This window comes from Molossus molossus, unplaced genomic scaffold (genome assembly GCF_014108415.1).
Source record: "Molossus molossus isolate mMolMol1 unplaced genomic scaffold, mMolMol1.p scaffold_m16_p_13, whole genome shotgun sequence".
Taxonomy (NCBI): domain Eukaryota; kingdom Metazoa; phylum Chordata; class Mammalia; order Chiroptera; family Molossidae; genus Molossus; species Molossus molossus.
Window position 1 is genome coordinate 3,679,892 of NW_023425348.1, and position 27,793 is coordinate 3,707,684.

Genomic DNA, 27,793 nt, shown 5'->3' on the forward strand with positions numbered 1-27,793 from the left:
GCCATTTGAGTTTACCTACTGGGTAAACTACTTGCCATCTCTAGCAAGACAACACGTTCTAAATAACCATCAAGATCACTTCCTCAAATATAGTTTTCTGGCATCTTAGCACTATTTTTCTTCCTCTGTTGTCATCAAATCTTCATCTATGAATGCTCTTCCCCTTTCCATTCCTCTCCTGACCGTCTCTCCCACCAACATAGCAGTGATTTATAGTAAAATAATGAGATGTTATTCAGTGTCTGGATAGATGACGCTACCAATTAGAAAACAAAAAGACAAGCCTTCACTTGAGTGTGTGGGAAGCATGGAAGAATTGCAGCAGTCACCAGAACTGTTCATCAGTCTCCAGTTCTCCTTTTCTTCCGGGCATCCACCTTGTTAGAAGTTAGTCCTGGCCAGATGATTAGCTTTGAACGGTGAAATGTAAGCATAAGCACTTAACACGCCAATGGGCAATCATTCATCTCCTGATTTCCTTGCCTTGACTGTTAACATTGCCTCGATGATGCCTCCTCAGCTTAGGTCCCAGAGTGAGAAAACAGGAAGCGGAGCCTCACCAACCCAACGTGGACATGCAGTATGAGCAAGGAATAAAATTGTGTTGTTAAAACCACCGAGGTTTGGGCTAGCGTAATCTAACCTCTCCTGACTAAGACCACTCTATGACTTGCATAGCACAGGGAAGAATCCGCAGAGGAAGCTCATGAGACAAAGTAACAATATTGAACAGACTTGTTAGCATGAGCTTTGACAAGGGAACCAAAGGCTCGTTTCCTTCTAAAATGCCATTTATCGTAAAATTCAGCATTGATTTTTGGCTTTTGTTGTCAGAAAAAGGTCCACATAGAAAGGACACAAAATGTTTTATTAATAAAATGATAATAGTATTAATTTATTCATAAAAGTATAACCTCTTTTATCTCATTGTCCCAGTGAAAGTCCAAATTCAAGCCTCTTTTTAGTTCACTCTCAAAAGTCTTCAAAATCACTTCTTTTTTCAGTGTTGACGCACAGCTTCAAGGTACCATGACCTTTCCATGACCAGTGAGTGGGTGATGTTGATTTGCTTAGCTTGGTACTTTTAAGGGCTCAAAATTTTAAAGAATACAGAAGAAGACTGGGAATTCATCTGTATTTTCTATAATTATCATATCATTTTTAGCTTACATGAGTTACATATCACTAGAGTTCAACAATTCTCTTGAAAACTGTCAGCTTTTGACAAATCAATGTTTATCTCCATCACAGTGCATGGATTATCTGCATTCATATCTTATAGTTTTGACAGTTATTTGACCTAGTCTGAGATATATGGTAATTCTTACTGCTTTTCATTTTTTTGTCTGAGGTGGGAAGGGAACCTGTGTTTTGAATCTCAAAGGCCAACCAAATTCAGCTTTATTTACTTGTATTCATTAACTCAGCCTTGGTGCTATAAAGCACTTGATTATGTCTTTACAAGAGATTATAGATGAGATAGGTTTTATCTATTTTTATTATATTTGCATTATCAATCTCTTATATTCATTTACATGCACAAAAACTTTCTTTTAGTACAAATTTTATAAAAGCATTTTAAGTGACACTTAGATATTCAAATATAAGTTACAAATCATCCATATCTCATGCTACCAGTGAAAATATCTGCGGTTGAAATCAGATGAGTAGTTTTCTCCTGAGCAGGACTAAGCTCGCACACACATTACGACAACTGTGTCCCCACTTGCTCCACTTCCTAACGATGGAGAGCCACCTTTCACAATAGAGAGCCACCTTTCACAATAGAGAGCCACCTTTCACAATAGAGAGCCACCTTTCACAATAGTCATATTTTCCTATTTGAAATGTTAATATGTAAAAACATTTCTGGAATTTGGTATTGAAAAATGACTAATTTTATAAATAGCACTAAAGACATAGTTTAATAAACATTTAAGTATAATAAATATACATGAAGTATTCATAGATATTATAAGAGATACAACTAAAGTACATTATATATATATATATCACTTCTGTAATACATCTATAAATAAAAGCTGTTTGGAAGGACAGAGTATGCTTGCTCAGTGCTGGGCAATAATGAAGCAAATCCTGCACATGAAAATAGACTGAGGAGTAACAAGTACCAGGGTACTACACCAGACAATTACTCTGCTCCTGGTGACTCTTTCTGGCAAATTGTCAAAAGGACTTTCTAGTGCTTTTTTTTTTTTTTTCCGTTTTGATGGACTCAGATTCTTAAAGAAGAAGAATTTTCAGCTCAGGGAATTATCAAATGATGATTCTCCAAAACATTATCTCCAAATTGTACTATGAGGAAGGTTGTTTATGAAACATTAACATATGGGTCTGTACCAAAAGGAACTTTAATTAAAAAAAAAAAAAAAGAAAAGTTATACACCCAACTGATGTGGCTCAGTGGATTGAGTGTTGTCCCATGGACTGCAAGGTCCCAGTTCGATTCCTGGTCAGAGCACATGCTTGAGTTGCGAACTTGATCCCCAGTAGGGGGTGTGCAGGAGGCAGCCGAAAGATGTTTTTGTCCCACATAGATGTTTCTCTCTCTCTCTCTCTAAAAATTAAAAACAATTAAAAAAAAAATATATATATATATATATATATATATATCTGTCAACCAATTCCCTCCTCCCCAAATTTTCATAAACAGCAAGGTTTTCTTGACTGCTGAGTTCTTAGAAAAGCCTGTGCTGGATAATTCTAAATAAAATCAGTTTTGCCCTTGAGTTGCTTAAAAGCAGAGTGAGCACAGGTAACAGTTGTTAGCTGATCTCAGCTTTCGGAAGACCAGTTGGCCTTAAGAACACTCACCAGGTGTCAGTGACCCTAAATTCCTTGATGAAGATGGTCCCCAACAGCCCAGGAGGAGCTGCGTTAATTGATGGCAAGCTTCATTGCAGTAGGAAACACCGAGGGGAAAGATGTTGACATACTTTCAGGCTGATTTTTAAACTAACATTGTTAACAGAGTCTCATGTTTACCTTTAGCAATTCACATGGTCAGACTCCAACCCTGTGCATTTCAAGTTAAGAGATAATTTATGGAAAATTATCTAGTTACATTTACTTTAATCCCAGTTGTGTATTTTAGGGTCTGTTCTACAAAATGACCTCTCCACTGTAATGTTAGGGACTCTCTTTTATATTCTCTATCTCTCCCTCATTTCTTTTCACTCTTCAACACTACACCACACTATGTCTCACCAAAAGGTACTATTTTGTGACCTAGAATATTTTTTTATACCAATTGTTATTCGTTGAGGGAGGGTGCAAAGCTTATATGAGGTAGTTCAGTATAATAATAATAATAATAATAATAACAATAATAATTGGAGAAGCTGTGGGATCTAGTCAGTCACCTGATTGCTCAACAGATGTGAGAGTAGTCCCCATAGGTATGCATGTATAGAAAAATCATAGTACATGTAGGATTATGTACTATCTGTGACTTCACACACTGTACGTCTTGGGGCTGGAAAGTATCCCCCAGGGATAAGACAGAATACTGCATATTTTGAGTGTCTCCATATACACAGACTGGCAAGTCACTGCAGTCAGGTTAGGGAGCAAAACATAGTTCTTTCCCTCAAAGAATTTCATATTCTACATATGATTTTCTGTTTTTTACTTTCCTCTGAAACTTTCAAAGAAATTATAAAGCACTTTGAATATCTTCAGTTTTTATCTCTTGTATCTAACCAACCTCAGAAAGAAACCTCTACTTTAAAAAGAGCAAAAGATAGCCTGGTGTGGCTCAGTGGTTGAGGATTGGCCCATGCACCAAGAGGTCACTGGTTTGATTCCTGGTCAGGGCACATGCCCAGGTCGTGGGCCAAATCTCCAGTAGGGGGCATGCAGGAGGCAGCCAATCCATGTTCTCTCTCGTTGATGTTTCTATCTCTCTCTCCCTCTCCCTTCTTCTCTCTCTAAAATCAATAAAAAGGGGGGGAAAGCAAAAGATAAATTACATTGTTTCTACATGAAAGAATTTATTTAACTTCCTCTATAATGTGTTCAAACTGATGTGCATAGTGACCATTGTATGTCTAGGACACATTTCTGGTTTACTAGCAGTAATATTTTATTAAATAACATGAGTTTGACCCACTTGTTGGAATCACCCATTTATTCTCTTATTTTAGGTGAGAGCATACAGCTATATATAATACCATTGTTAGATACTCCACTGAAGATACTGGATTTCAGATTCCTTTTTCCCATTATTGCTTCACTGGTGTCTGTTAACCTTCAGACCATAGCAATTCTGTCCCCTCGAAAGAAAAGAAAACTGTTGAGAGGTCATGTCATTTGGACCTGAAAGAACTCTTAAATACTACATTATTCAGCTGTCTAAAGTATTAGTTTGAGAAATAGAAGCAGAAAGATGACATGGTGTGTCTGATGCTGCTGTTTGTTTTCATGGGGGAAAGCCACCAGGACTAGAACATGATAGAGCTGAGTTCAAGATTCCCCTCCTACATATACCAGCCTTTCTTTCTTTTGACTTGCAGCCAGTCAGTTTAACTTCTCTGTGTTGATTCTCTGTCTGTTAAAGGAACAAAACAAAATTTGATTTAAAAGAAAAAAACAGAATTAGAACAATGATATTTACTGCCTACTTTTTTGTCAAATTATTTATGGTAGACTTGCAAAATTGGCTTATGAAATATACTGCACCCTATAAAAATTAGGTGGTCACATTGTGGTTGCTGTTTTGCAGCAGAAGTGAGACTGGTTTATATATCATTCAACTACCTTCTGGGCAAACCTCGTGTCTATGATCAGTGTTAGAAAGGTCGAAAACTCTAGACAATTTTTGTAAGGGTTTATTTCAGCCAAACTAAAGACATATGCCAGGGAGCAAGATCTTAAATGTTCCACAGAATAGCAGTTTTTCAGATTCTTTTATGCATTTGAAATTTAAAAAGGGATGTGAGCAGGAATGGAGAAAGCAAAGCAACGATTGGATTGCAAGATCGGTAACGAGATGATGTGCTCTCGAGGGTTAATGCTCCCGTGGAGGGGTATTACTTCTGGCATTTCAAAGGTGTATCAACCTAGATGCACAAGGACAATGGACAGAGCTGGCTTAAAAACTTTCACTAAAGAAGTTATAGGCCTGGGATGTGACTACCCACCATGACCTGCTCAGTTTGGGAATTTATGATGAGATCACCCTGGGAGGTTACTTTCCATACACAGTTCGATATATTGCATGATCAAAGAACAGACATTTTACAAATGAAATTTTGTAGGAAATCCCTTTGCAAGTTGGGAATTTCCTGACTCGAAGACCACTCTTTGCTTCAGGCTTGTAGCTGTGGAATACAGGGCCGGTCAAGCTGCCGGCCCCTGGATGTCCTACAGGGACAAAGGGGCAAACGAGTGTCTTCACTGTTCCACTGAATCTGCGTGAGGTGTGCAGCTTGCAACTACGTCATTCCTATGGAATCTCCGATGAGATATTTTAATCTTTACTACAACAACTCAGCTGTCCTTTGCATCTTATGTTGTCATAGATAATATCATTTGAGAAAAAATAAAAATAAATACTAGCTTTATTTGTAATTTTATTTCTCCTCAAACATTACAATATGTGACAGTGGGTTATCAAATATGTTCTTTGGGGACCTAGAATGACTGTTCCATGAAATGAGGAAAGCTAACTAAGGGGTGAGACCCAGGTATTCAGTGTCAAAGGTCGGTAGTCTCTGACCCTAGGTCATTGTTTACCACAACTGATGTCCTGGAAGAGGTTCCAAGGTAAAAGACAGGAGAGAGAGCCCACAATGAGCCATAAATTGGGAGGTAAGATCAGAAATCAGACATGAAGTATGGGGTCAAAGCAGGAGGTGGAGCCCTGGCCGGTGTGGCTCAGTTGGTTGGGCATTGTCCTTTGCACCAGGAGGTTGCCAGTTCAATTCTGGTGAAGGGCACATGCCCAGGTTATAGGCCTGATCCCTGTTAGGGGAAGTGCAGGAGGCAGTCAATCAATATTGTCCTGTCACATCAATGTTTCTCTCTTTCTCTCCTTCTCCCTTCCTCTCTCTCTAAAAATCAATAAATTATTATTATTATTTTAAAGCAAGGAGTGGAGGAATGGAAGAAGTGTAGAAGAAGCAGCAAAATAGTAGAAAATATGAGATGCTTTGTGAATCTCAAACTTATGGAGCATCGAAATCACCTGGAGGGCTATTAAAACAATAGTACAGGGCTCCCCCCATAGCATCCCTGCTTCTGTAGGTCTTGGTGGAGCCTGAAAATTTGCATTTCTAACAACCTCTCAGATGATGCTAATCATGCTGGTCTGGAGACCACATTTTGAGAATGGTTCTTTTAGCTGAATTCCAGAGATAAGGGACAGTGGTAGTGACTTTTCTTGAGCTCCTGGAATATGCTGTTGGGTGAGCTTAGTTTGCTTCAAGGGGACAGGACAGACAGATATGACTTTTTGGCTTTTTTTTTCCAATTGCCTTTTTAAAATAATGTCAAATGCACAACTCAGTTTTTGAAGACATAAACCTCTGTCTGTATTAAAATGCAAAATAAGAACTTACATTTTGGCCATATAAACATACATATAAATTCTATAAAAAATGGTGTACATCATGTTTTTGTAGTCATGCAGATGGTACAGCACTCTAGTTATGTGTGTTCTGAACAGACTGCCTAGGGTCAAATCTTGAGCCCACTACTAGTTTGTGCCCTGAGGGCACATGTTTATTAAACTCTTTGAGCTTCCTTTGTAAATTGCAGATATTAATTGTGTAGGGTTGTTGTGAAGATTAAATGAAGTAGGGTCTTTAAACTATTTATTGGTGTACCTGGCACATAATAATTGCTCTATAAATGTTTGCTATTATTGCAACACCGGAGTAAATACCTTCATTCAGGAATGTGACTTTGTATACAATACTTGGTAGTTATCTCAGGTTTAATTTATAGGTTGCTCTGTGTATCTATAATTCATTATAACTCTTCAGTTAAGAATAGCACTGACTTGGCATGAAGTTATCAATTATATGTAAACAATGTGATTCAAAAGTCAAAGTGGATTACAGAGAGCAAAGAATCTAAAATTCCCTCTAGCAAATTTCAGACCAAGAAGGAAGAATACCGTCCATAGATCAGAAGTTAAGAACTCAGCTCAGGGACCAGGTTGCCTGGATTTGTATCGACTCTACCCTTCACCAGCTCAGTGACTATATCAACTCCAACTATATTCAATGCAGGTATATTTGCCCGGCTCTCAAATATTTCCGTAGTTGAATAAGTTTCCATAGTTGAATATTTCCAGAGTTGAATAAGTTTCTTGACCTCTCTGTGCCTCAGAATCTTCCTCTGTCAAATGGTAATAATAAACTTGAATTTTTAAAAATTTATTATTTGTATTGTTGAGAATATTACAGATGTACCTTATTTCTCCCCCTTGACCTCCCTCTACCCAGCCCCTGCCCCACTCCAGGCCTTCACCACACTATTGTCTGTGTCCATGGGCTTTGTATATATGTATATAAATTTGTTGGCTAATCTCTTTCCATCCTCCGCACCCACCTCCCCTCTGAGATCTGAAGTATATATGGTTACACACACACACACACACACACACACACAGTCATATTTAATAAAGAGTTTAGATTCTGTAAATGAAGCGTCCAGAGTGTTTAGAATAGTGCCTTGCACAAACAAGCACGATGAAAGTGTTTGCTGGTATTCATGTCTATCTTGTATGTATGTAGATTTTGGCAGTATTTTGTTTTGAAGGGAAAATAAATCAGAAAACAAGATTTTTGGTTGTTTGGCCTCCTGTTCAATCTACTGCAACACAGGTCTGTGGTAACTTCATAGAACTGGAAACAAGTTTTTTTTTTCTTATGAAACTATGTTAAGAATGAAAATTCCTCCCACCAACCCCACCACAGTTTTCTTAAAAGCATAATTGATGTTCCATTTAAAAGCAGAGTTAGTACTTTTAAGACAATCTAATCTTCAGAAATGTTCCAGAGAAAAATAAGCCCCCTTTTCACTTGCAGAGATCTCTACAAGTGCACGTATGAAGGAGCCAGTGACTCTGTTATTGACAAATTCTGTGGTCTTCTGTGTGCTGACGCCTTGACCTCCCTGTCATTGAAATCGCCTCTTCTGGGCAACCTGACCCAGACGTGGCAGTGCTGTGTCCTCTGCTTCGCTCCCAGACGTCACTCCTCTGGTTTCCCAGGAAGCCTCTGGTCAGCACCCCCGCCCCCCCGCCCCCGGCAGCTGAGCCTCCCTCTGCAGACCGCTGGGGCTCGGGGCTCGGGGACTGCCACCTCCTCTCCGCTCCGCCGAGCTGCTCTGTTTCCTTGCCCACCTCAGAAGCCTGCCAAGGCGTCCACCTGGCTTTCTCATTGCCACTCAGAACCAAACACCATTTCTTCAAAAACGTCTGTCTACCCTCCCCATTCTGCTGGGCCACGCAGGGCGGGGTCGTGGGTGAGCTGGGTGTCCTGCCTCTGACTCATCCCTCTGTGGTCCTTTCTTAACTACCAGTTCCTCTGAGTCTCTTTCCCTGGCGTGGACGCACCGCTGCCTGCATTCTAGGTCAGAACCTTTTTCTTTGCACCAAAGGCGTAGCCTAGCTTTATTAAAGAGCCCGTGCCACAGAGTCAATATAAAAACACAAAAATTCCTGTCAGTTTAATAATAATAAAAAAAAACCAAAATGGAAAATAGGGGGTAGGGAAGAGGCCCCTAAGCAAGGGACAAGGGGAGCCCTGCTCAGGCACCAGCCTCGTCTCTGGCAGCCCTTATCCAAGAGCTCGCTCTCCACGGCTGCAGTTACCCACGGTCAACTGTGTCCCAAAATATTAAAGGAAAATTTCAGAAATAAACAATTGCTAAGTTTTCCATGGCACACACGCCATTCTGAGTAGTGTAATAAAAGTCCATCCCCCAGGACATGACATCCCTTTGCCCAGTTCTCACGCTGCAGCCGCTCCGCCTGGGAGTGAAGTCCCAGCCGCCCGGTTATCAGATCGAAGGGAAGCATCCCAGTGCTGATGTTCAAGTCACCCTATTTTTACTTACCAGTGACCCAAAGTGCAAGAGTAGTGATACTGGCAATTCAGATGTGCCAAAGACAGGCCCCGAAGTGCTTCCTTCAAGTGGAAGGTTAAATTCTCCGTATGGAGAGAGAGAGCTGTATACCAAGGGTGCTCAGATCTACTGTAAGAAGGAATCATGTCTGGGAAATTGTAAGGAGGGAAAATCAACGTGTGCTAGTTACTGTTGTACCTCCAACTGCAAACCTTATAGCCACCGTGTGTAATAAGCCCTGAGTTGAGATGTAAAAGGTATTACATATATGGGTGGAGACATGAATAGAAAACGTGTTTTGATTGATGGCAACGTGTTGCACCAGAAAGCAAAGCATCTGCATGAAAACATCAACAAGCGACGCCCCGAAATCAGGGACCACATTCACATAACTTTTATTATGGTATGTTGTTACAGTTATTCTATTTGATTATCAGTTGTTGTTCATCTCTTACTGTGCCTAATTTACAAATTAAGCTTTACCATAAGTATATGCGTGTAGGAAAAATACAGAGCACATACTGAGCTCTGTACTATCCCATTTCGAGCCTCCACTGGGGGTCTTGGGATGTACCCCTGCAGATCCGGAGGGACTACTGTGCCTCCGAGGAGGTAGTCCATGCAAGTGCTTTCCTTCCAGGTCATCCTTTGCAGCACCAAGAGGCTAATCATCTTCCTTTCAACAAGCCTTTTACCCTTTCCAGAGCTTTCCTGTTTCCAACTATATCAAATAGATTTTAGAGAGAGGAAGGGAGAGGGGGAGAGAGAGAGAGAGAGAGAGAAACACCAATGAGAAAGAACATTGATTGACACCTCCTGCATGCCCCCAGGGATTTGGCCCACAACCTGGGCATGTGTCCTGACTGGGAATTGAACAGGCGACCTCTTGGTGCATGGGTCGATGCTCAACCACTGAACTGCACCGAGTGGGCTGAAATGGGTTACTTTAAAATTTAATAGTTATGTATTTACATTTATGGTTACCTTCTATTCCTGGCACATGGTATCCAGTTGCTATTTACATTATTGATATAAAGTTTTATTTTAGAATAGATCTGCTTTTGATTAAAAATATTAATTTAGAGAAATCGTAAGTAAGTAATAGTAATGGAGGTTTAAAAAAAAAACTATGACAATAATTATGAAAGGAATAACCAAGAGATAAAGGGTTGAAAATGCTGCCATGCGTTGCTTAGAGTCGGTGCTTGACGGATGCTTGTTCACTGGCAGTAGTCCCCAGCAGCAGCCGCCACCGTGCGCTGCATGAGCAGACAGGTCACTGTCATGGCTGCGTTTTCAGTGTCAGGTCAAGGGAAGAGAAGGGAAAGGGTCAACCGGCAAAACCGTCTCTGGGCCTGGTCCTTACTGAGCTCCCGGAGGTGGCGACAGGACCGCAGAGCCAGCGGCCTGGTGTGCAAGCAGGGAGTGTGCACCCTTCAGCCACCTGCACTCTGACAAGGACTTTCCCTGACAGTTGAACTGGGCGAGCACAACCACTTTAATACAGAATGAGTAATCAAAGGTGAAATTCCGTGTGCACAAGAACGTTTGTAAAAGGAGAGGAGACTGAACACTCACATTCTGATCCATCCTTCACCCTCCTGCTCTCATTTTGGAAACTGTAAGGGCCTCCCTCACATCCCAGCCCGCAGTGGTTTCCCCAGCAAGTCAGGCTCCCGACCTGCTCGCTGAACACAGGCCCTAGTCAGTGGTCTGCGGCGACGAGAAGTAGACCGTAGCTGGAAGTCTGCTTATGCAGAGGCCTAAAAAGCCATCATGTAAAGGGCAGAGAACTCTGGATATTGGGAGAAATGAGAAACGGATCCACTGTGCGATGTAAGTCTGGCGTGAGCTACCAGAGTTCCCTCAGCTTGCAGGGGAAGGGCCAGTCCCGACCACACAACTTCAGACCCAGCTACAAACTCAGAGCCTCAGGCTACCCATACTCCTGACCTACTGGCTACACACTCAGTTTCCCACAAGCCCCTCAGGTGTGAGAAATTGCTAGTGTTGATATAAGAACAGTTCAAACCTGCAGAGTATTTTTTTTGTTTGGAAAATATTTTCTAAATTTATATATTTATTTATTTTAATTAATTTATTTATTTTTGTTACAGCTGTTTCTCCCCCCCCCCCGTTTCCCTCCTCCCCCTCCCTCGCCGCCCTGTCCCCAGCTTTGTTGTCCATGTCCATTGTTGATGCATACATGCATATAAATTCTGTGGTTTATCTCTCCCACACCATCCCTTCTTCTGGGGCTTGTCAGTTTGTACCCCATTTCCACGTCTCTGGGAGTACCCCATTCCTCAGACTGTTATGTTCATTATATTCCACAAATAAGTGAGATCATATGATACTTGTCTTTCTCTGTTTGGTTTGTTTCGCTTAGGATAATACTTTCCAGGTCCCTCCATATCACCTCAAAGGATAAGAGATCTTTCTTTCTTACAGCTGCATAGTACTCCATTGTGTATATGTACCATTGCTTTTTTACCCATTCATCTACTGATGGACACTTGGGCTGTTTCCAGATCTTAGCTATTGTAAATAGTGCTTCTATGAACATGGGGGTACATATATTCTTCATAATTGGTGTTTCGGGCTTCTTAGGATATATTCCTAGAAGTGAGATCACTGGGTCAAATGGAAGTTCAATTTTTAATTTTTTGAGGTAACACCATATTGTTTTCCATAGTGGCTGCATCAGTCTGCATTCCCACCAGCAGTGCACTAAAGTCCCCTTTTCTCCACACCCTCGCCAACACTTGTTGTTTGATGATTTGTTGATGGCGGCCGTTCTGACAGGTGTGAGGTGATACCTCATTGTTTTAATTTGCATCTATCTGATGATTAGTGATGTTGAGCATTTCTTCATATGTCTTTAGCCATTTGCATGTCCTGTTTGGACAGGTGTCTATTTAGTTTCTCTGCCCATTTTTTAATTGGGTTCTTTGTTTTCCTTTTGTTGAGTTGTATGAGCACTCTTTATTTTGGAAATTAACCACTTATCTGATGTATCATTTGCAATTATGCTCTCCCATACAGTGGGTTGCCTTTCCATTTTGATGATTGTATCTTTTGCTGTGCAGAAGCTTTTGAGTCTGATGTAGTCCCATGTGTTCATTTTCTCCTTTGTTTCTGTTGCCTTAGGTGATGGATCAGTGAAAATTCTGCTCCGTATGATGTCCGAAATTTTGTTGCCTACAGTTTCTTCTAGGATTTTTATGGATTCATGAGTCACATTTAAGTTTTTTATCCATGTTAAATTTATTCTTGTGTATGGTGTAAGTTGATGGTCCAGTTTCATTTTTTTGCATGTAGCTGTCCAAGTTTCCCAACACCATTTATTAAAGAAGCTGTCTTTACTCCACTGTATGCTCTTGCCACCTTTGTCAAATATTAATTGAGCATATTGCCTTGGGTCCATTTCTGGGTTCTCTGTTCTGTTCCACTGGTCTATATACCTGTTCTTGTGCCAGTACCAGGCTGTTTTGATTACAGTGGCTTTGTAGTATAACCTGAAATCTGGTAAAGTGATCCCTCCTACTTTGTTCTTCTTTTTCAAGATTGCTGTGGCTATTCGAGGTCTTTTTTTGGTTCCATATGAACTTTTGAAGTATTTGTTCTAGTTCTGTGAAATATGTCGTCGATATTTTGATGGGGATTGCATTGAATCTATAGATCACTTTGGGTAGTATGGACATTTAATAATGTTAATTCTTCCAATCCATGAACAGGGTATGTGCTTCCACTTTTTTATATCTTCCTCTATTTCTTTTTTCAATGACCTGTAGTTTTCTGCAAATAGGTCCTTTACTTCTTTGGTTCAGTTTATTCCTAGGTATCTTTTTTTTTTTGCCACAATGATAAATAGGATTGTTTTCTAGTTTCTGTTTCTGTGAATTCATCATTGGTGTATAAGAATGCCATCGATTTCTTGACATTAATTTTGTATCCTGCCACTTTGCCAAATTCATTTATTAAGTCTAGTAAATTTTTGATGTAGTCTTTGGGGTTTTCTATGTATAGTATCATGTCATCTGCGAATAATGACAGTTTCACTTTCTCCTTTCCAATTTGAATCCCTTTTATTTTTTCTTCCTGTCTGATTGCTGTGGCTAAGACTTCCAGTACTGTGTTAAATAAGAGTGGCGAATGTTGGCCTCCTTGTCTTGTTCCTGTTCTTAAGGGAAATGCTTTTAGTTTTTGCCCATTGAGTATGATGTTGACTGTAGCTCTTTCATATATAACCTTTATTATGTTGAGATATGATCCCTCTATTCCCAGGTTGCTGAGCATTTTTATCAGAAATGGGTGCTGGATTTTGTCGTATGCTCTTTCAGCATCTATTGATATGATAGTATGATTTTTATCTTTCATTTTGTTTATGTGGTGTATAACATTTATTGACTTGCGAATATTGTACCAGCCTCAAACCTGCAGAGAATTTTGGTGAGAGTTTATTTGAGCCAAACTGAAGATATATGCTGGGGAACAATATATCTTTTTCATGCATTTTAAATTGAGGAAGGGATTTAAGGACGATTACATGGAGGTGGGAAAGGCAAGGAGATTCCAGATTACAGCACAGTTAACAAGAGTATGTGATTTTTGAGGGTGGTTGTGACACTTCAAACGTGAGTTAACCTAGATGCCCAGAACCAATGAACAGGCCTTGCTTAAGGCAGAAGTAAACTTTTTAACTAAAATGTGGTATGCCTGGGGCCTGACTACCCACCATGACCGGCCCACTTAGGAATCCGTGACCATGTCACCCTGTGAGGCCACTTTCCATAGAACCCTTTTATTTTTCTTTTCATTCACACAGCAACTCATAGAACTTAAGAAAGCACTATAGTTAAAATTACAGTTTTACTAAATCTGAACCAGCCAAATAAAGAGACATACATGGCAAGCAAGTGTGGAAGGGTCCCACACATGAAGCTTTTTATTTCCTTGGACAGGTGACCTTCCCAGCACGACAGTGTGTCACCGACTAGGAGGCTCACCCGCCCCAGCGACCAGAGTTTGTATTAGGGTTTCATCCTGCAGGCAGTATTGACTGAATGCCCAGCAGTGTGGTTGGACCCCATCTCCATGGTCCTTGCCTCCGGGGATGTTGGGAGGTCAGGCTGATGTCAAGGCTCAGAGCCCAGATCTTCTCATTGGTACCGGAAAGGGGAACTGGCCCTTGGTGGGTCTGCCTCAGCCCAACTGGCAGTGTGTGGATTTTTGACTTTGGGTAGGAAAAAAAATTTACAATGCATCTAGGCGAATTTTATTAAAGCTGAGGACAATAAAACAAGGAAGGGCTGGGGAAATGAGCCGAGGCTGGGCTGCTTTGGCTCTAAGAAGTCAGAGAAAAGGGGCCTTGGAGACAGGGTCAGGGGGTTTGTCTGGGACAAGCTGCTGCTCTCCGTTGCGCCCCGGTTGCAAGCCTCCTGGGGTCCTTAGAGTCTAGGAGATGTGCCTGTGGGGGAAGGAGGCCGTGGGCAAGGGCATGCTCCTGGGATGGACAGCGCTCCATGGGCCCTTTGTCTTGAGGCTTTTATTTCTCTCTTGCAGGTGGGAATCTTACGGGAGGTCTCAGGGGAAGGTTTCAGCAGAATATTCACCAGCTTTATGCTGATGTACCAAAGTGAGGTTTATTCTCTTCACTTCATTTGTCCTTCGATGTGGTTGGCAAATGGCACTAATTGGATTCTGCTCTCTGTCTCCCTGAGTAGAGTGATTTAAGCTATTTACCCTCTGGTTGGGGAGACTTGCAAACCATTTACTCTTAGGAGTCCCTGGTTTAGGGAAGATAGGATTTGCCAGGTGGCTGCAAACTGCTGTTTAACTATCTGTCTCGGTCTCCCTGTTCCGCTCATCCTGGCTATGGGCCTGTCTCGTAATCACATGTTGGTCTTTCCGTGGTGGCCAGCACCCATTCTGCAACTAATTAGGGCTTCCCAGTAGATTGCCTCATTAGCATGAACTCAGATGTGGTCCCAGGTGCCTACTGCGAAAAAGAACACTTCTATTACTTGCAAAATTCTAAGGGTTTAGAAGCTTCTTCTCAGGAACCCAGGACAAAGACCAGACAAAATCTTTACTGTACAACAAACAGAAAATAAAACATGAATTGGCCCAATTTGAAGTCATTAAAAACTAATGCAAAAAATTATGATTTTTATGATGGAGAAACCACTGAAAAACGTCACTTGAATGGAAGTTATATGGTCATAACACCGTTAGATTTTTAAAATTTGTTTTTTACTCACTTGTTCATTTAGTCAGCAATATTTATTATCTACCTCCTGTGGTGATCAGTGACGATATAATATTACACTAACCCTGCAAAAGAAAAAAAATCAATTATTTATATTACATTGAAAAGAGGAAGAATGAACTATTTGAAATTATATGCTTATTTTCATTCCAGTGAAAATGAACCTGAGTTCTGAGGTAATTATTAATTTCTGCGTATCAAATATAATGTTAACAGAGCCCCCCACATACAAAGTGTTCAGCTCCAAGTCTAGATTTGTGAGGAATCTGAGGACCTGGGGGATAATAGGAGAAATATATATGTTGTTTGTTTAACCAGAAGGCTGCCCTTTGGTCTTATGTCTTTAAACGAAATCAAGAAGTGCTTTGAAATGTGACTGTTTTAAACTGTTCTCTTTTTGCTTTCCTGTAATTGGAGCAACATACTAATTTCTACAAGTTGTGACTACTAACAGAGAGCAATCACCTCACAGACTTGTACCGAAGAGACGAAACCATCCAGGTGACTGGAAACGGCCATGTGCAGAGTCCCCGCTTCCCAAACAGCTACCCCCGGAACCTGCTCCTGACCTGGCGGCTCCGTTCCCAGGAGAAAACCCGGATACAGCTGGCCTTTGACAATCAGTTTGGATTAGAGGAAGCAGAAAATGATATCTGTAGGTAAGTGAAGAAAAATAATCCGTTTTAGAGAACTCTTCCAAGGTGAAAAAAAGATGAATTTAGAAAACATCATGATAAACTTCCCCTTGGGGCTCTTTGGACCTACTCAAGACACCACTTCTTTTTCAAAAAGCCACATGTCAGTCCCAGGAGACCAAAGAAATTGGAGCATAGCCAGCTGCTGCAGAATCAAGTAACCTGGCTGACTCACTTTCATACCTGTCAGAGCCAGTCTGCATGACCTGCATGACCCCCCAGCCCCAAACAGGGGGAGTCTGGAGGCCAGGCCTAGAACAGAGTCGGTGAGCAGATGGCTGCAGCCAGATAACCAACCCCAGATCACCTGCAGCCAAGTCCTGTGGCGGCGGCCCAAGTCTGCCTTGGGCTTAGAGTGTACACCCTGCTGGGCTCCAGGAACTAATCCAGAGGATTGTAACCTGTGCACACTGATGGTTGCCCCAGCACCAGGAGAGGGTGATGGCGAACACGGGACCTTACCCTGAAATCACAGTTTTAAGATCCGAGGTGTGTGTAAGAAGGAAACCCCTGGGACTCTGCTTCTCAGATGGTCTGGTTCCTGCAGTTTCTGAGTCAGCATCAGAAGATGACAGCCAGGGCTGATAATCTCCCTTTTCAGCATATTTATCAAAGAAAGCCCTGGCTGTTGTTTTTTGAATTGTCTGCTCACAGCATCTTATTCACTTAATTAGCACGTAGAAGACTAGGGAGGATTTTGTCCTCTCTGTGCCTAACTGCACACACTGTTCTGCATTGCCAATGAACTCCTGAGCTGCTAACTCCTTCAGCAGGTTTATTTTCCTTTGAATAATAAAGAGAGTGCCTCAAATTTGGCTGTCCTTTGTTGCATGTTTATTATGCTGACAGGTTTTATTATGTTGCTGGTTTTTGTTTTTGTTTTTTCAGGAATAATAGCAGTGACTATTATTTCCTAGGACCATAGAGGGTAACAAATGCTCGAAAACAGATTCAAATACATGCAGGAAGAGCCAGTCAGTATTTACAAAGAGAATGAACTAGAGCAAATCTTGTGTCTTTTCAACCTTGAAAGAGAGAACTAAATTTTCTGTGCTGGAGAGAGAGAGAGAGAGAGAGAGAGAGAGAGAGAGAGAGAGAGAGAGAGAGAGAACAAAGAAAAAACAACAACACGATTAAAAGGTTGTTAAAGGTGATGAAATGGAAGGTAAGCCAGTCTTCCACTACTGAGCAGGGCTTTGATTCTGGTAGTCAGTGAGCTCCTTTGGCATCCAGGCCTTAAAAACAGAAGAGGAACTTAAGATAGTTTGTTTTTTTGGCCCTACATCAGATCTAGTTGCCTCTCAAAATGCAGAGGAGTAAGAGGTGGAAAGGGAAGAAGGAAGAAGGGAAAGGCAGGGTCAGAGAGTGGCCTCAGAACTCTCCCAGGGAAACTCTTGACATCAGAGTAAACATTACAGTGATGATGTGTTTTCAAAATGAAACAAAAATGACCAATTGCATTATTAACAAAGTTTCAAGTGTACTCTTGCTTTGTGCAGTAAACATGATTTACACATATTATATAAAAATGTAGCGCGATTGATTTTCTACCATCTGGTACAAAGCCTCCTTGATGATTACACTGTATTATTTTATGGCTTGGGTAATGATTCTTTGTTAGTGCTTTTCACCCTCCAAGCGCCATATAAACTTTATAAGTACATAGTTTACACAGTGCCCAAGAGATAACCAGCTGGTAACATTGTTTAAACCTTCTTATTCTGCTCGTAAGGAAACTGAGGCAAAGGACATAAGAACCTCAAATCACTGCCAACAAAATGTGATCACCATATTATCATGTTCGCCTTCTCCTTAGACTACCCTGCCCAACTCAAAAGAGGTCTGAGGTACACGGGTAAGACCAGTAAAGCCATATTGGATTTTCCTCATATTTAGATGTGATGTTTTTTATGCCAACTCCTTTTGGCAGTTGTGACAGAAAAATATAAAATGTTTGAGAGACTGCTGCTGTCACTGGAAAGGGACCAGGACCGAGGTGGGTCTGCCCTGGCACGGTCTGGAATGTGTGTGTTCTTGACTTCACGCAGGAAAGATTTCATGACAAGAGCCCAGGTGATTCTGAGAGTAGGTTTATTAAAGCTGGGGACAGTGAAACAAAGGAAGGACTTAAGATAGAAGAGGCAAAACCACAGCAACAGGAGTGAGCCTGGGTGGAGCAACCTTGGTCCTTTGGAAATGAGGAAGAGTCAAGTCTAGGCGTTGCTGCCTTGGCCCTCAAGGAAGAAAGTCACAGAGGGAGAAGTGAGCCAGCTGGGCTGCATGGACTCAGGAAACAAATTACAGAGCCAAACGGAGGGCCCTTGGAGACAGGTTCAGAGGGTAAGCCCAGGACAAGCTGCCACTGCCCACTGCTCCCTGGTTGCAAGTCTCCTGGGAACCCACAGAACTTAGGAGAAGGAAAGCTGCCCCAGGAAGGAAACTGGGGGTGGGGCAAGGGTTTGTTCCAGGGAAAACGTGCATTGTGTCCTTTGTCTTAAGGGCTTTTATCTCTTTTCTAAAGGTGGGAATTTTTTTGTTTGTTTTTTTATCCTCACCTGAGGACATTTTTTTTTTTCTTTTGTTCAGATAGAGTGGGAGGGAGAAAGAGGAAGAGAGAGAGAGACATCAATGTGAAAGGGACACATCGAGTGGCTGCCACCCGCACAACCCAACCAGGGCTGGGGACAAACTGCAACTGAGGTACATGCCTTTAGTGGGAACCAAACCGGGGTCTCTCTGGACCACAGGCTGATGCTCTAACCACTGAGCCAAACTAGCCAGGGCTAAAGGTGGGGATTTTAAGGGAGGTTTCAGAGGAGGATCTCAATAGACTATTCATTAGCTTTCCAGGTATATCCTTTAATATGGCAGTGTATCAAAATGAACTTATAAATGGATTAGGGTCTTTCTCTGGTCAGTTTCACCTGCAAAGAATATCACCAGAGAGGGACCTGGACTGAGGAGGGTGTGCCCAAGCATGGTCTGGAATGTGTATTTCCACCTGTCAAAGAATTTTCCTAGCTTCTTACTCATCTGCCTCACTTGCTACTGTTCACTGTGAATGTAGATTATTTGCATTGAGAAGTCAGGTGGGCAGAGGTAGAGTAAAGGAAAGGGGGGTGGGATGGAGGGACTTCAAGGATCAGATGGTTACATGGAATATCTAAAGAGGTCTCTCCTGCCTTTTTCAATCCTGGCATTCTTGTTTCTCTGACCAGTGCCAAAGGGGAACCTATGGTCTTAAGCTTATTCACACCCTGGTTTAACTAGCCCAGATATTTATAGTGTTGGTTATCACACATCCCTACCCAAGTCATATGCTTTCCATTATGATACAAGTTATGTTTTATGATATTATCCTTTCAAGAGAAAGTTTCCAAAAAGAGAAGTTAGTGATTTATTTTGTGTAATGAAAGTGCTGATTCTATGTGCTCTACAGATACAGATCATTTCCTTTTTAAATAAAGTACTGAATGTGGTAAATTAATGGGAATTTGTTTTAAAAACTAAATATAGTAAATATTTGGACATATAATTAGAGCTGCATCTTTGCAAATATGATGATAGAGTATAGTTATTAGTTTTTCCGGGAAAACTTTATAAGCCAGATGCTCAGAAAGTAGCCTGTTTTGATTATTAATGATTTGAGAACAGTCATGGCTAAATGTGTATAAAGGTTCTCTCAGAATAAATTGTGGAAGTTTGAATTTGGAAAACCTAATCCAAAAGCTAGCCTTGTTTTTAAAATGTCTGTAGGTGCCAAACAGGTGTGGCTCAGTAGAATGAGTGTCACCCCATGGATTGAGAGGTCCCAGTTCAATTCCTGGTTAGGGCACATGCCCAGGTTGTGGCTCCATCCGCAGTTGGGGGCATACAGGAGGCAGTCAATCAATGTTTCTCTCTCACATTGATGTTTCTATCTTTCTCTCCCTTTTTCTGTCTCTAAAAAATCAATAAAAACATATTAAAAATAATAAAAAAAATAAAATGTCTATAGGTTATAATTTTTATTTCATCTGGTAGATCATAAAAATCACATATGTTGGTTTTAACTTCTCAGTGAAAGTATGAATCTCAAGGTCTACATTAATCAAAATGTGTTTATTTTTGTTAAATTGATACTAGGTATGATTTTGTGGAAGTTGAAGATATATCAGAAACCAGTACCATTATCAGAGGACGATGGTGTGGACACAAGGAAGTTCCTCCAAGAATAACATCAAGAACAAACCAAATCAAAATAACATTTAAGTCTGATGACTACTTTGTGGCTAAGCCTGGATTCAAGATCCATTATTCTTTTGTGGTAAGTGGATTACCCCTGCTGTGATTAAACAAAGACACTGGTTTCATGAAGTATAGAGATTATTTCTATGATTAAATACAGTGGTGTGAGGGTGAAGGGACTTTATTAATTCCCTTTGGTATACTTTGTTCCTACTTATGGCCAGAATGTTAAAGCTTTTTTTAGTAAGGAATGCCATTTTGAATCTATTAAGTCAACCCTTGGGCCCAGGCAGTTTGAAAGAAAACACAGGAAATAGAAAAAGTAAAAGTTTATAGTAATGCAGATACCATATTACCTTTGATTCAACTGAAGCAGATAAATGTATAGCCAAATAGAAGGTAAGTGAGAGTTGAATCTCTTTTATTTGAAAGTTATCTGTGTATTTCTGATCACAGAAAAGGATCTTGATTTTAGTTCAAATTACCTCCCAAATTTGGGAAGGGTCTACGTTATAATCACAGAGCCTCAGAGTTAGCGAGCTCCTTAAAGATTGTATGGTGTAATTTAGGGCCCCCGGGTTTGGTTCTTTACTACACCCGTGCTTATTTGTGATATCTCCTCTACTACAATACCCCAGCAGCCGTTTCCAGTTTTAAATGGTTCTGACTGTTAGAAAAGGTCTACCCTCTTCTTGAACCAAAATTGACATAGTAGTTAATTCTACATGTTGGGCCACACTCAATCACAGTCAGTTCTTTAGTCTATCAGTCATTCATAAAACTATGTAAAGTTCCTGCTTGTTGTTAGACACTTTCATAGGTGTAGTAGATACAAAGGTAAGCAGGGAAGACAGGTTCTTGACCTTCTCCTGGAGCTTATAGTTTAATAAATATGACAATTAAAAAGGGGTAACAGCCCTGGCCAGTGTGGCTCAGTTGATTGGAGCATAATCCTGTACATCTAAGGATTGTGGTTCTATCCCCCATTTGGGGCCCTTGTAGGAGGCAACCAATTGATGTTTTTCTCTCTCTCTCTCTCTCTTCCTCTCCCTCTAAAATCAATAAGCATGTCCTCTAGTGAGGATTTTTAAAAAGGTGTAACTGTCTGGCTGGTGTAGTTCAGTGGTTGAGCATTGACCCATGCACCAAGAGGTCACCAGTTCAATTCCCAGTCAGGACACATGCCCAGTGAGGGGCATGCTGAAGGCGGCCAATCGATGTTTTCTCTCATTGATGTTTCTCTCTTTCTCTCCCTCTCACTTCCTCTCTTTCTAAAATCAATAAAGGAAAAAAAAAAATTTTAATAAGAAGGGGTAACAACTGAGAATGATGAGTATCAAGACAGAAGTACTGGGTGCTACAATCAAGCCCAGGGAGACATTGGAACAGTTTTGCCTATGTATTATCTTAAATATTCCTGAATCCTTTAACTGTGCATAGAGTATTGTCTTTTGTTCTCTCAGCAACATATTTTCACTCTCATTCTGTTTGTTTCTGTCCCTTTTCAAACTGTGGGTGCCAAAATAGACCACAGCACTATAAATGGAATGAATTTATGTCTTTTTTTCCTCTTATGAGTTAAATTTAGAATAGAAACAAACCTTGCTTTTTGTAAACTAATGGATTTTTTTGTTTTGCATTATTGAGAGTCATTAAATACTAAATGAATTCTACATCAGAGCATTGTAAATGAAGGAAATAGCACGTGGCGACATTGGTTCCAGTTTTAATTTGAAAATAATCCATCAAGAATTTACATTATTACAAACTCATGCAATGCTGGTCATTAAGATTGAAGTGTGAGCCTTTGCTTTCTACATTTCTTTGCCTTTTAATGTGTTCAGTGATGCATGTGTTCTCAATTGTTCATGGAAAAAACAGGCTGGGCCGTGTTGGAATGGTGATGGATAGGCTTAATGAAGGACCTGTCTTCCCCTTTTTTCAAGTGCTGTTAGTGTGAGTGTATATACTTTTATTGTGAAGCTTTGGTTGTGACAGAGTTGAATGGCCCAAAGTCAGTTAGAAACACCCTAACTCAAATACAATGCCTTTAAAGCAAAAATATGTCTTTTTATAGAAAAGGCAGTACAGGTGTGAATCTCGGGAAGACTGGGTACTCCTGTCTGAGAGGTTCTGCACTATGGTGGAGACTCATCGCTCACCCCCTAGCCGTGGTAGGTGACACGATGTGCAGTCTCTGTGCTTCGAATGGAAACTGTGTGGCCTCACTCCATGCACTCATTCTCCTCCACCAGTACATTCGATCGTGTTTTCAGAAATGATGATAGTTATAACTTTTTTTGTGTATTTCTCCACTGGCCACTTGGTCTTCATTCATTGAGAATAGCTCTAGGCTCTCTTTCCACTCCCAATCGGATTCTGGCACGGAATATGATCAATTAGGGTCAAAGTGCTTCGATGGCTGAATTCCAAGAGGTAGAATGAGCTTCACTTTCAGCAGTGGGTCGACTCCAGATCTCTGTGATTTTTTTTAATACAACTCTTCTATTTGAGTCTTGCTCCACAGAGATAGAAGGTCAAGTATGGATTGACCAATGTGTTGGAAAGATCATTTTATTCATGTTTAAATTTTACTTGGACAGACATTAAAGTAGAGTTTATTAACTCAAATGTATAGAGTCTGGGTTTAAAATTCAAAATGGGCCAGGTGTAAAGTAACAGGTAGAGAGGGATTAAAAATGGCAAGCTTTCTTTAAGTATATAAATAATATTTTGTAAAACACAGGCCCACAAAACCTCTCCAGCTTTGCAACTCCAACTTTAAGGAATGGTAGGTTCCAGGTAAATTTGAACCTTAGAATATACTTTGAGAAGTCAGTTGCTCTTTGGAAAATGGCAAGTGGCTATTTGGATGGGTCAAGATTACCTCCCATGGAAATTCTCTCCTCATCCTTGCTCAGTGACTCTCCAGGTGTATAAGGACTTCCCCTGACACTGTAAGTTACAGGTGTACAGACCACAGGAGCCTCTTTCATGAGCTAGTCTACATGGTTCATGCGTACAATGTTTTTGGAATACCAATTCCAGTTTGGGGTCCATTTTTAGTCAATTTCTCAGTCTATCAAAGTGTATGAGATAAACAGATAACATCAAGATCACTTATTTTTGGCTGAGAAGGATTCTTATATTACAATTTTGTTTCATGTGCTCGGAATTCAATCTCTACCTTCTTACAGCCCCTGTCACAGTCTCTCTTCGGCCAAGGCCGCCACAGAGACCAGAACAGTGCTGTAAAGCTCGTTCTGCATTGAATAAGTTTTCCTGGTTACTACTAGTGTGATATTGAACAAGTCTCTTACCCTCCTTTGCTTTTACAACTCTAAAATGGGGATAATAATTGGAGTTGGTGTGAGATTTTAAAATAATCATAAATACTTAGAATAGCAACTAGGATATAACCAAACTGCTCAATAAATGTTAGTGATAATGATCCTACTTTATCATCAATAATTGTGTACATATCTGTTTGTTCCAGATAAATGGTAATGACTTGTTGGCAGGTAGGACACTATCTTATTCCTGTGTATACTTTATAGAGTGTCTTATACATCTATGGCTAGATAGTGTGTGTGTTGAATTGACTCTTTCCTAAGAATATATGATATATAATAAGGATTGCCTAATTTCATTTTCTTGCTCACCTGCTCAGCCTTCTTTTCTAATGTATTCCATTGAGGAGACTAGATCCTTTCAGAGAGCACAATTAAGCAGAATGGATAATATTATCAAACACGTGTTAGCAAGATGTGATTGTGTAAGTACATTAGGCTTTCCCACCTCAAGTCTGGCTTGTTGGGTTATGAATAAATAGATATTTTTGTATGTTTGTTTTGTTAAGCCTCACCTGAGGATATTTTTTCTATTGATTTTTACAGAGAGTGCAAAGGAGGGAGAGAGAGAGAGAGAGAATGAGAAACATCAATGTGAGAGAGGCACATTGATTGTTTGCTTCCTGCATGACCCCCACTGGGGCCAGGGATGGAGCCTGCAACCCAGGTACATGCCTTGACCGGGAATCAAACCTGTGACCCTTCGGTCCAAGGGTCAATGTTCTAACAATTGAGTCAAACCAGCCTGGGCTAGATGGATATTTTTTGAAGGCCATTAAGTAGGTTATTGGAAAGGTGTCCAATTACAAGGCTCCAAGGGATGGTATGCAGAAAATGAGCAGCATGAGTATGAATTTCAGCTCTGCTGTTTACTGGCTAAGGGCTCAGTTTTTTCATCTATGAAATGGTGATAATATTGCCTAGAATTAAGCAGATGTGAGGACTAACTTAGATAACTTTTGTAAGGTACTCTACCTGGACTAGTTATTAATTACTCTAGTACTTGCTGCTCTTATTACTATCATTGTCCTTGCTGTCATCATCAACATAGCAGGCAGCAGGTGAACTTGCCCAGCCTGTTGAGTGGCGGTTGTCAGTGCGCACCTGTGTGCAGGTACAGGCTCCTCTGACTATGATTCACTCCCTCGCCCAAGGGAGACACAGGTTATTGTAACTGTAACAAACACACAACATTTGTGTGTGCTTCATAGAAGGTGCATTTTCAAAATTCAAAAATAAAAAACAATTTTAAAGTTATTCAAAAACTTTCTTGCTTTATTAACATGCTAGTTTATTTTATAAATTGAAATAAGCTAATACCCATTATAAAAACTTGCTAAAATAACAAAAGTTGTATTAGGCCAGCTACTTGATTGTCTATCTCTGCAGTTTGAATTAACTTCAAGTGGTGCAGTTAGATTTCCACTGAGATTAAAATTCTACATGCATCATGGTTTTGCATTATAAGTAACTATATAAACTAAGAAAGATGGAAAAACAGGAAAGAGAAAGGAAGATTAGAACCAAGGAGTTAAATAAGATCATATCTCAATTATAACAACTTTTGTAGATTTTTTAAATTGATTTTAGAGAGAAAGAGGAAGGAAGAGAAAAAGAGGGAAAAAAACAATGACACGTGGATTTGTTGTTTGCTTATTCATGCATTCATTGGTTGCTTCTTGTATGTGCCCTTACCAGGGATTGAACCCGCAACCTTGGTGTATCTGGATGACACTCTAACTAACTGAGCTATCTGGCCATGGCCTTTGCAAATTCTAATTGTATTTCCCTAAAACTTAGCAGTTGGTGAAACAAAATCACCACCAACAAAATCATGGTAGGCAAGTCACCCTCATTGTCCTACACTGAATCCAGCTAGGGAGTGAAGGAGGACCCCACTGCCTTTCTCTGTGAGTGTGTGAGGGTTCCACTTAACTGCCTACCCAGGTAAAAACAGGCACTTGTTCGGAGCACCCACCGGTGTTGCCGCCACTTCAGGCAGGACTGAGACAGAGCAAAGGACAGTCAAGGTGAGGGTGGGGATCCGCACGGCAAAATCTGTTTACCTCATGTCTTCCTTTTGAAAATACCCGCTGGCGGTTGGGAGCTATGTGATCTGCAATATTGTTGTTGAAGTGCCCGCAGTGAGGCAGACCAGCCACGACCACAGAGTGTCTGTGCTCAGGGTCTCGCACAGCAGTGGGAGGACACACGATAAACGTAAGGAAGTAGGTGGTGAGGACTTATATACAAACAAATAATCTAAAGTTCAGTAAAAGCTAGAAAGAAGCTTAGAGAGAGTAGGGTGATGGAGAAGGACTGGGAAGGGCTCAGTCCGGCCGAGTGAAGGAGACCCACGCAGGTGGCGTTCTAGCGGGGACCGGAAGGAGGGGAGGAGGCACCCATGAGAAGCGATGACAGAAGAGTGCTTGAAGCAGAAGAGCAGCAAATGCCAAGACCCTGAAATAGAAAAGAGAGCCCTTTCCTTTGAAAGTAATGACTCTTTTGATGTCTTAGGACTTGGGCTGCTGGAAGAAAGCAAACATGAGAGTGAAGCAGAACACTACCTAACGACTCTCGGCTGAGAGAGAGCGGAGAGCTCTTTTCCTCCTCTCCGCCCACCCCTCTTTTAGGTGTCTCAAGAGTTCCAGCACTGAGACCGACCAGTCGCCCCTCGCCACTTTGACCTTTGCGCCGCGAAAGTGGAAGCGCCAAGTGGCGAGGGACGACTGTATAAACAGAGAATCCTACTTCGTGGAAATTCATTTATCATGGTAGAGTCTGGAACTGACTGACCGCGATAAACGAGGGCCGACTGTAGCTAAAGCAGAGAGTCAGGTAAGGCCAGATACTAAGAAAGTATCAGAAAGATAGCAAATGAAGTCTGTGTCAAAAAACAACAACAAAACCAAAACAAACAAAAACCAAAAAAAAAACCAGGAACATGGTCAGGGTCAGACAGGAGGAGAGCAGAGCAAGAGAGGCCAAGGTCTGCCCAGACATCCCTATGTCAATGTTGTTGCGCTGGGCAGCCAAGTCTGCAAGCCTAGAGCCTCATAAGGTGATGGTTGAGGCATGCGTTCTGAGGGACAGTCTCATCGCTGCAGCATTTTATAGGAAAGGGGAGGTAAGTGGTCTTATCTAAACTTTTACCAAAGTTCTAAAATTTCACCAATTACAGAGACCACTTGATGGACTAGGAGTCTTGTTGGAAAGTTTTCATGAGTCACTTATTTTAATCAGATTAATTTCCTAAAACCTGAATACATAACAAGAGCTTTAATAGAGTTTGGGAGATAGGTAAGAGGAAACTAATGTAGTCCTGGAGCAAAGAATAATTTGATAAACGGTATGGCTAGGTCTGGAAGCAAATGATAGTGGGTAAGCCGAATAAAGACAAAGTGGGCTCTTGCAAGAAGAGGTGGGGGTAATGACAGAAGAAGAGGAGGTGGGTAAAAAAAAAAGGATTAAGGGAGAAGAAAGAGACAAAAAAGTAAGGTGAGCCCTGGCCAGTTTTGCTCAGCAGTTGAGCATCGGTCTGCAGACCAGAGAGTCCCAGGTTCGGTCCCCGCTAGGGGCACATACCACCAAAAAAAAAAAGAGTGAGGTGAAATGAAATCCTATGATAATACTACTTGGCCCTGTCTAATTCAGGGCATTGTTGCTAGTTATGCATTTGTTTCAGTGCATCATTCAATAGACTTCTTATTAAGCACCTATATTATGTTCCGTGCACTATGATAATTACTGGATATAGTGAACAAAACAGCCAAGGTTCCTGCCATCACAGAACTTATAATTTTCTTTTTTTTTTTTTTTATCCTCACCCGAGGACATTTTTCCATTTTTTGTTCAGGTAGAGTGGGAGGGAGAGAGAAGAACAGAGAGAGAGAGAGAGAAACATCGACGTGAAAGGAACACATCGAGTGGCTGCCACCCACACAACCGACCAGGGCCGGGGACAAACTGCAACCAAGGTACGTGCCCTTAGCGGGAACCGAACCCGGGTCTCTCAGGACCGCAGGCCGACGCTCTAACCGCTGAGCCAAACCGGCCAGGGCAGAACTTATAATTTTCTAGGCACAGTCCTAATTATGGTGATGAGGATGACAATAAATATATTATAAAACAAAAATTATAAAAAATATAAC

At 41.0% G+C, this 27,793-nt stretch overlaps 1 protein-coding gene across 1 annotated transcript in view; it reads left to right on the forward strand.

The window, feature by feature from the left end:
- Positions 1 to 27,793, forward strand: part of PDGFD (platelet derived growth factor D) — a 279,190-nt gene that overhangs the window by 180,057 nt on the left and 71,340 nt on the right. The window contains exons 2-3 of the mRNA XM_036260183.1: positions 15,825 to 16,029; positions 20,191 to 20,371. Of these exons, the coding sequence (XP_036116076.1) occupies positions 15,825 to 16,029; positions 20,191 to 20,371 (386 nt within the window). The remainder of the gene's footprint in view (positions 1 to 15,824; positions 16,030 to 20,190; positions 20,372 to 27,793) is intronic.